Source organism: Musa acuminata, chromosome BXJ1-4, assembly GCF_036884655.1.
Source record: "Musa acuminata AAA Group cultivar baxijiao chromosome BXJ1-4, Cavendish_Baxijiao_AAA, whole genome shotgun sequence".
In the NCBI taxonomy this organism is placed as follows: Eukaryota; Viridiplantae; Streptophyta; class Magnoliopsida; order Zingiberales; family Musaceae; genus Musa; species Musa acuminata.
In genome coordinates this window covers 41,992,910-42,002,639 of record NC_088330.1, presented here as the reverse complement: position 1 = coordinate 42,002,639, position 9,730 = coordinate 41,992,910, and the positions used below count along the sequence as shown (strand labels likewise).

At 39.5% G+C, this 9,730-nt stretch overlaps 1 protein-coding gene across 3 annotated transcripts; it reads right to left on the bottom strand.

Moving 5' to 3' along the window:
* Nucleotides 1-402: 402 nt before the first annotated feature.
* LOC135671774 (ETO1-like protein 1) lies at nt 403-7,590 on the bottom strand. 3 transcript variants are annotated; one of them, XM_065179967.1, is made up of 5 exons: nt 6,697-7,588; nt 4,879-6,588; nt 4,466-4,757; nt 1,488-1,797; nt 403-992 (listed from the first exon to the last, which is right to left on the bottom strand). In XM_065179967.1, the coding sequence occupies exons 1-5, from the start codon at nt 6,819-6,821 to the stop codon at nt 772-774; spliced, it is 2,658 nt and encodes an 885-aa protein (XP_065036039.1). In that variant the 5' UTR covers nt 6,822-7,588; the 3' UTR covers nt 403-771. The 3 variants fall into 3 exon arrangements, 2 of the variants coding, with proteins under 2 accessions (XP_065036039.1, XP_065036040.1); XR_010512846.1 differs by lacking the exon at nt 403-992 and adding an exon at nt 3,335-3,452 and having other exon boundaries at nt 1,660-1,797; nt 6,697-7,590; XM_065179968.1 differs by lacking the exon at nt 1,488-1,797 and having other exon boundaries at nt 855-992; nt 6,697-7,590.
* Nucleotides 7,591-9,730: the final 2,140 nt, after the last annotated feature.

The window sequence follows — 9,730 nt, the reverse complement described above, 5'->3', positions numbered from 1 at the left end:
TTTGCCCTCCCTTGCTGACTTGCTGTACAGACATGTCTACTGCATTATTTGGTAAGGCTGTCATCAGTTTCTTTGTAAATAATTCATTGTCAAACTCATTGAACTAATATAAACCAATGTGGGGAAGTCAATTATATGAAGAAAGCAGTGATAAGAATCCAGTCATCCACTGAAAGAAAAGAGAAACAATGCATCTTTTTCCAGGTCGAAAGTGTTCGAAACAGAGAATGTGAATCACTTCCAAGTGGAACAGCAGGAAAAGAAAGAAAAGCAACAGATTCTTAGCAAAGATCAAATTATCATGCCACATAAATGAGGTCTAGGCAACATCGAATAGAGAACCACTGAATTCATATAACACAATGATTTTTCGATGAAAAAGAGAGAACATAACACGAATAGTGAATTTTAACAATTTTACAGCAGCACAAAACTGAATATATATGATAACTATTGCGTCAGTATTCCTGCACATATTGAGAATTTCGTAGTAAATCATGCCCATTTGCTTCACAAATTTGATACAAGTATGATTACATAAAAAGCACAATTGATTAATGAAAAGTAGACACTGCAAACTGGCTCTGAAATTTCATCTCATTGGACGTGCCAAAATTTAGTCGATAAGCAATCATAATGCTACATCTAAACAACACAGATTATATGGAACTAGAAAAGAAAGAAACAAACAAAGAATACAGATCAACCAGGCCGTGATCAGGTGCACAGCTGCATGGATCTGGGGTAATGTACAGTGTGGTCAACGTTCCATCAAGGTTCTTGGCTGTTTACGCGCTTGTGGAGCTCGAGCATCTCCTGATGGTTGGGATCCAAAGAAAGGGCTGCACGGCAGTCTCGAAGCGCACTGGAGATATCTCCAGTGTGCTCATGAAATGCTGCACGGAGGTGCAAGAGATGAAGGTCAGCCTTGAATGTGATAGCTCGTGTCAACTCTGCTATTGCTTCCTTTTCCTTGTGGTTATCCATCAAGACTGGCCAACAATTCAAAGAAAATTTTAAACTCGATAAAAGCTGATTCACAGAGCACAGAATTCACAAAGGAAGAATTAAGTTGAAGAAATGGAATAAAGGGGAAAACACAAAATGATAAACCTCTCCAAGCTTTAAATTTTAAAACGAAAGGTAATATAAAAAAAGAATACGAGAGTGAATCTTTGGTTTTGCTTGTAGGAAAAATTGTGACATGTAATGGATTTAAGTTCAACTTTAAAAACCTTCACCAAGTACAAACAAATTTAAGAAGTTAATTCAGTGATGTGTCCCCTTCTTTAGGAACTCAAGAGAGCAACTATTATAACAGCATAGCCAAATATTTTCAAAACACAAGAATTATGTCATTACTTTCCGAACCTTTTCATTGCAACCTAGGTACTCTATGTTGGGTTGGAAAAGATGGTACTGAGTTTTGAACATGTCGTAAGTTAATCTGATTTCAACAATTTTTGGAAGAGGATAAAGAATCTGACCTGCTGCTCGATATCTATATGGATAAACCCGCAAGGGATCCAACTGGGTAACCATCAGCAGATCGTCTTTAGTATGTTCCCGCTCACAGTATTCGGATCTCTTCTCATATGCTGATGCATTGTTTCTAGCCTTCTCTATTAACTTTGTCATTTCCTCATATGCAGCCTTTCTGTCATTTTTAAGGAAATGGACTCGAGCAAGGCCCTGATGGGCCCGGGTATGCTGGATTTTTAGGGCATTGATGTAACAATCAGCTGCCATATCTAACTTCCCGCAGTCAACATAGACACTGCCAAGGTTGTTCAGTGCCTGAAAAACGAAGTTCTATGATGGGCAAAACAACAATAATCCAAACTAAGTGCAGTGATATCATGCATACAAAACAAGCATTTGAATTTTTCTAAAATTAATTCAGATTTGATAACTTTATTTGCAGGATATGAGCTGGTTCTGGCACTAACTGCTCAAACTATGCAACTTGAAACACTACATTCAGTTGGCTTGTAACACAGAAGCACCTAAGGATTTTTAATGAATTACAATCAAGATTCGTAATTTCGTAGCATACTGACGGTTTGAGCTTAGCTCGGCTCAATATGGTATGAGTGTACCGAGTGGTATGCTTTGGCATACTGGTCAATATATATGCAATAAAAAAAAATAAAAAAAGGGCGACGTCGTCGAGGTGGCGTTGCCTCATTTCTTCTTCCTGCGAAGCCTCGGCTATGTCTTCTCCCCGCGCGGATGAGGAGAAGTCACCGACGTCGCCGAGGCCTCGTCGCCTCAAACGAGGAGGCGACATCTCATCTATGGCGTCTGGCGAGGGAGGGCGGCGACGGATCGCGATCGTCAAGGGAGGGCAATGTCGGATCTCCAGGTTCTTCCTTTTCTTCTCCCTCTTCTTCCTTCTCCCTCGGCTAATACCGCCCGGTAGCGGGTGGCGATGGTCGAAATCGACCGTTATCGACCGATTTCAGACGGTAATGGGACAAAAACAACCCTAATCGACGATACCGCCTGGTAGCTAATGGTCCACGTATCGGTCTGCTGGCGGACCGGTACATGTATCGGGCGGTATAATTCAAAATTAAAATCCTTGATTGCAATCATGATACAAGAACAAGATTATTAATGACAATAGCAACAAGTCGTAATGTCCAAACTATTTAAAGTCAATTATGTGGATCTTTCCCTACTATTGAAAAGAACTACAATAAAAAAAAAAGATGAATACATCAAATTACCAGCTTTTTGTAAATATGTGCATCCCTGACTGAAGTGTAGCAAACGAATTACAGGTTTACATAAATAGCTTCTTGTTCTTATGTTCTTTGTTTTCCTAGCCAAGATCATGAGAAATACAAGTTCATATTTGTGCCCATGTCCGCTATTTAAGCATAAGCAGTGGCACTCGACTAACCAAAATCAGAGTTCTGGTTGGTGGTTTCTTCAAAGCAAGAATCAGTGACTTGGCAGATACTGTCGCACTTTAATAATATTGCAGTCTAATTTAAGCACATTCTCTACAAGTCATGTCACAAATTCACAGGTGGTAGAGTATGTCTGCAGACCAGCTGCAAAAGCCGTGAACAATCCCGGCACTGCCATTGGTGCTGTAATGCACCTAGTTCCTCCTATAATAGGTGGATTAAGCTACTAACTTGGCCTCTATATAAGCCTAATTGGGCCTTTAAATTTAAAGTGTTGCATGCTTTCTTCTCCAGGATCACAGTGAAGGGATCTTCGTGTCTGCTGACTCTATTAGCAACATTAGACCATCATGAGTAGGTTCATCATCATCATTGACCAATTCACAATCATCTCTATAAATCATTGAATCACTTACCCATATTTAAAGTGATCTTATCCCACATAAATCATCTCTGCAGAAGTCCTGGATGTCATCATAGAAGATGAATGCCGGATGAAGTTCGCTCAGGATTCATCCACAGGCCTCCAGAAAGCTAATGAAGAGAAGATATAAGTGCTTTACCACCGAAGATAATGAACAGATATCAACAGAGATGCTCTAGCAGCTAACACTATCTACCTACAGTTTAATATTGCCCAAATCTATAATAAATAGGCCAGAGACCTTTCGGTATAGCTTTTATTCCGCTGTAATTTCACCCTTTTCTGCAAGTAAAATAACCATATTTGGGGATTGCTGCCATTCAATGGTCTTTTTAAACTCAGTTGGTCTCAGGAAAGGGTGCGAATCCTTTCCCGTCTCAAATCAGCAGTCATCAATTTCACTTGGACGACAACTGTCCAGCACTTTTATACCCAAAAAAGGTCTCAGACACAGTCATTACTCTAGGTCAGCGAGGGAACATCACATAGACAACTCAAGTCATGCAAGAAGCATTGCAACGGATGTTAAGTCAGCCCCCACCACATCCAATTCTTAACAACCTCTCAAATTCATTATAGACCATAATTCTAGAGAAACATACAAATAATGGTATCAGCTCCTGGGAGAAAAAAATTAATTGAGTCCACATATAGGTAAAAGTTCAGGCCCACGACACACTCAGGATGCATAGCATAAGTTTCTCACTTATGAATAGTAGTTCACCTGCATCTTCAACAGTGTCCATGTCATCTCATGAAACTGGCCAATGTATCTGAAGACCATGCCGGTGTTTATTACTTTGTGGCTCCTTACCAACTCACCAGGGTAATCTTTTTTAAATTGTTTTTTCAGTCTGTTGTAATCTTCAAGGTAAATCTTTGTGAATATAGTGTTAAATGCATGAATATCACTAACCTGGAGATCTGTGGACTAGAATGTCCTTCTTTGAGGTAATATGGAGTATGGACCATTAGCCATAAGTCAAGGCAATGAAAAAGATTAAGTTGCTTTATTAGGTAAAGTCTCCTACCTAATTTAATCCAATAAGAAAAATGAAAATTCAAGGAATTAACAAAAAGCAATAAACTATTTGATGGATAATGCAAATATGCTACATAATACCTGCCCCTTTCGAAGCCTATCTGAAGGGCACTTTAGTGCATCTTCAAGAAGTGAAACAACAGTGGCTGAACATGAAGGATCGAGACTTGAATCTGCCAAAGCATAGGCTTTCAGAAAGAAAGCTTCAAATGACCTTTGGATGGAAATTGACTCCTCGGCTTTGCGAAGTCCTTCCTCACAGTGACCGGTATCATATAATATCCAACCCTCATAGACCAATCGTTCATGTTCAGTTGCAGCGTGTTGGCATGCAAGCTGTAGGCTACGCATTGCAGCCTCAGGACAGTTCAATCTGATAAACCAATATCACAAGTTGATTATAAAAAGAAAACCAACTTTAATATGAATGATCATCAAAAGAAAGAATGAAGACTCAAGTAACTATATAAGAAGAATGGGACAGAAGAACATACCTGAGAAGAAGCAATGATTGCCTGAAATACAGCACTCCTTTTGCAGCATCAGACTCCAGCATCTGATAAATTACTGAGAGGGAGCCTATATCATCCACTGATGACCACCTATCATAAAGTTGTAACCAACAATCCGCAAGAGTCCATTGCTCCACATGCTCTCTAACTAGTGTCCACAACTGGGAAGCAGTTACTCGTCCTTCAAACATTCGATACTCGGGAGCCAGTGTAAGAATTGCTTGAACATCACAAAGTGCAGCTTTATAATCCTCAAGTGCCAGATAGAAACAGAAGCGCAGTTCAAGACATTCTAAAGACAGCTTGAATCCTAGGACATGGTTAATTTCTGCCAAAGCAAGTTGGGCATCTTGTTTTCTCATCAAACATGCTGCCCGACACAGGTACGGGTAAGTAAGAGTAGGGTCCAACTCAGTTGCCTTATCAAGGTCCTCCCATTTTCTATCACCTTCAGAGTACAAAGATCTCTCTTGATACATCCAACCTAGTGGTTGATGGGATGATATTACAGAAGTAAGCTTCTCATAGGACAAAATTTGGTCCCCTTTAATAAAAGCCAATCTGGCCAATCCAGCAACAGAATAGACATGTCCAGCAGCAAAAGCAGCATTGAAATCATGTTCCGCTTCACTATATTCCTTTCTCAATAGCCTAACACATCCAAGCTGATGAAAGGCCACTTGCTTCTGCCTGGTACTCACTGCCGACTCCACCAACTTCTCGAGGAAACATGCTGTGACATCTGAACTTGGATCAATGTTCATTGCAACTTCACTTAGGAAACAGTATAATGAAAATGAAGCATGACCGACCATGGTTGTCCGCTGTTGCTTGCTGGCGTTCAAGAAGATTTTAACAACTTGTTCATCATTCAAACATCGAGGAAGTTCTTGCAATAGCACTTGCAAGCATGAAGCAGCAAGTATGGGAGTATTTTCTTCCACTGCACACTCCATAAGGTCTACAGCATCTTGGTGTGAAGAAACTAACAAAGCCAATTTCTTATCACAAGCAACTTTAAGCCTCGCACAGCAGAATGTATTTGAGAATATCAATATCTCCAACAAAATTTCAACAGATAAATCATCTAATTGCCCTGTGCCACTGAACTTAGAGACTGCTCTCATACCCACCGGTGATATGCCATTCTCAGACAAGTCAATGACTTCCAGATGTGACTCGGTGAAGGACCCATTAAGCATGGTATTAAATGGAGGAGACAAAGCCGCTATCTTTTGTCTCTCACAAGCAATCATCTCATCCCCAATTCGGAAATGTACAGTACTAGAAACTTGTGAAATATCATAACTGCATTCACTGACCATATCAACGGTCTTAACAGGGATCTGAGAAGCAACATCCACAAATCCAAATTCTTGTGAGCACTTCTCGCAGGAAGAAAGGAGGTCAGATATGACCTCTTCTCCTTGTTTCTTGTACCTTAGCCATGACCCATATACGAGCTTTTCATGAATCGTGGTAGCATTCTGCCAAGCAGAATGAAGACTCCTTTCTAGCAATTTGACCTCCTCAAGACCCCGAAATACCTGGAACTGGAGCAAGTGCAGGCTCGACCTTTCTTGTGGTGTGCACGATTCGAGTTCTTCATGGATCTGAGCTAAGACTTGTACATAATCTACAGGCTTAAATAGAGCCAGAATAGGTGGCTCCGCAACCTTGATAAGAGATTCACTATATATGTTTATGGCAAACACACAAACAAGGAATCCTGTTATTAGAGGGAATAGAAAGTTGAAGAGCATCAAACTCTACCGGATAGACAGAGATCATTCAACTTACATGGAAGATGTGGAGTATAAGGAGGATTTGGACAGCTTGGCTCTCTCCACCTGAAGCCATGTCTGGGGAGTAAGGGCATGAAGTTGTCCCTCTTGGCAGGAATCCGAGAGGAAGAGATTCCTCATGCTGCATAAAAGAGAGGAAGCCTCCCAAATCTCCACACTAGCCAAATAATATTTCCCTGGAAGACTAAAAAACACAACTAGGAAAGAAGAGAAATCAAAACAAATTAGGTAAAGGAAACATCTTTATGCCACAATCCACGAAACGGGACCTCTCCCTAACACCCACAAGATTTAGGACATTGCGAACCGTCAAATGGGGTTCTCCTAAAATAAATCTAAGCCAAGTCAGGAAGAAAAGGAGACAAACTATTCACAATCTACACTTTAAAAAGGGCTCAGACTAGCCGGCAAAACGAGGGCAAACACCAACTTCTCCCGATTCCCAACACTCCTATCCCATCACCAGCCACATTTGACCCGACAAAGAAAGGCACCTCTTTGTCGATCAAAATCACAAAGAAAATGCACTCAAATGGACTCCCTCCAACAGAAAACAAGCCGACACCACGATTCTTGCGAGATCACAACCCAAAATGAAGCTCCTCGGCAGTGAAACAAGCGGCGAAACGAGACCGAGGCCCTTGGTAGGTCCTGACTTCTGCGAGGACGCACACAAGGGCACAGAGATCCCCAGTCTGAGTCTGCAAGGTCACCGAGGGGATAAAAGCCACCCTATTGCATCAAGATCTCTGGTCCGGAGCTGAGATTTCGTTGTTTCTATGGAGAGAGTGAGAGAGAGAGAGAGAGGTTCACATGACCTTAAAATAGGTGTTTTTGAGAGGAGTTGGTTTGTGCGGCTCGAACGTATTCAGATACCAATATTGGCATGAGGGCAAACATAAACAAGGAAATATATATATAGAAAAAAGTGGTTTAACATTCTTTAACTAATCATAAAAAATATATCCATTTTATTGATGATAATAAATAGATAAATAATACACACACACTGACACACACTATAAAAGAAGCCAATACTTGAATGAGGGGAAATATATAGAAAATGCAACATTCCATTAGACGAAGAAAACTCTTTCAACTGAATCCAGGAAGAACAACTCGAAAGCATGCTAAAAGTTTTCTTTGTAATCCTTCGAGGATAGTTGGATTTTGAAGCCTGATATTAAAGGATAACTATCAATCAGATCAACTTATTGCTTTTTGGTGACGACTTTTGTCAAACAGATATCAACATAACTCTTATTTGTGTAAGGAAAAGAGATACCCATGCGATGGATCAAATTTCTAATGAACACATCCTATTGGCCCGTGATAAGGATAGAGGATAAGAAGTTGGAGTCAACATTTAGCGTGTACTACTCACCGTTTGGCAATGCTACAAAGGTTGAAAGCCATGGCTTGGATGGTTCATCTCGTCCTATATAATGCACATACATTATTCTAGGATTTAAAGCTTGTGTGTCATCGCTCCACTGTTGACTCGATGCGCCATCCCACATGCGAAACTTTTAATTGCATTTGCAGAGGCTGTCATCAAAGTCCGTGCGCATTATTGCTCATCATCAAAACCATTGAATCAAGGGAGCCAATGTGGACAACTCCATGGCGTGGGTAAAGAAGCTATGGCCAATGGGGACAGGACCATAGCGTGGGGGAAAGAAGCTCTGGTCATAGCATCATTGAATGCTTTTCTTGCTGATTTGAGGTCGGACTTGGGAAATCTGCAGATGAATCCCTCCGAAGTCTGTGATTTTAATATTTACCCCTGTGAGTTTAGGTTTGTATGCATTCATTCTTAAATGCTAAAAAGTTAAAAAGTGATCCATCACAATGTCTTGATTCTTATACCTTATACCTATTCGAGGAGTAATATGTCATATTTATGGACCCCTCAATGACAAAGGTAATTTGATTATAAGATTGACTTGTTTGAGAGCTGGTTTGGGTTGGTCAACTTAATTCCACCATCAACAAAAAAACAGTAAAAAAAAAAAAAAAAAGACCTAATTGACTTGATACTGGATGTAGGACATGTTCCTTGCTCATCTTCCATCAAACTTGCTAACCATGAGTCAAGAAAACATATCAACTTCTACTTTATAGTTAAAAAAAATTGTAGTAGGACTGTGTTAGGTGCATCTTTAGATCTAAATTAACTTATGTAGAGCAGAATCTAACTAACATGCAAAACTTGTCAAGCCATATGGTACACCAAATCTGCCAAACAAGATTGCATCATCTAATCGTATATTGTATTATATTAATACTTGTTGAAAAGAGATCTTAAAAGTCAAATCCACCTAGTAATGCATAAACAGGAAAGAAATAACATCTGAAGTTTACCAATAAGGTTAACAACTGTTTTAACCTTTTTTTTTATGGAATGATTGATTTAGTTATATGGTTTTTTTTACTCTTTTATTTCCTTCTGATTATCATTATTTTTTTTCAAAAAATGGTTATAAATTTGATTTCTTTTAACAACGTATTCTAGAATTTTTCCATCTACATCTCTTAAAATGAAACTCAAATTTGCGATTGCAATAGAAGATACCGAGGAAGCAACGTATTCTAGAGAAAATTGATAAGATAAAGGTGTATGATAAAAATCATCCAGGTGCATTTGTGAGGTAAAATCCACAAATTCAACAAGCGAAGGATTCTCGTCATAGGATTCTAAGCCATTTGCTAACAAAGTGATTGCAAAAGTGGCTTTCATTTTGGTGTTTCTAACTAATCCATAAAAAGTTAGTAGTGCAAGTAATCTACTTGTAGAATCTTTGTCAAGGTCATGCCTCTTAGTAATCTAAGACCCTACATGCCAATTGCCGAAGGAAGAAAATTGCTATTACAATATATATTAAAATAGTTGCCAATATGAGTTAAAAATCTTGGCAAACCAAGGTGAGGTAGGGAGTCCCCCATAAAAATTTTCAAAGAAAAGTTTTGATTTCCGAAGAAACCTTAAGCTTCCACTTTGTCGTCCAACCTCTCTATTTGTCATTATA

Bases quoted from the DNA above. Each gene is read 5' to 3' on its own strand.
- LOC135671774 (XM_065179967.1), bottom strand. From the start codon at position 6,821: ATGAGGAATCTCTTCCTCTCGGATTCCTGCCAAGAGGGACAACTTCAT. The intron at 6,589-6,696 runs GTAAGTTGAATG...AAACATATATAG, and splicing joins TTATACTCCACATCTTCCAT to TGAATCTCTTATCAAGGTTG. The intron at 4,758-4,878 runs GTATGTTCTTCT...TTGGTTTATCAG, and splicing joins CAATCATTGCTTCTTCTCAG to ATTGAACTGTCCTGAGGCTG.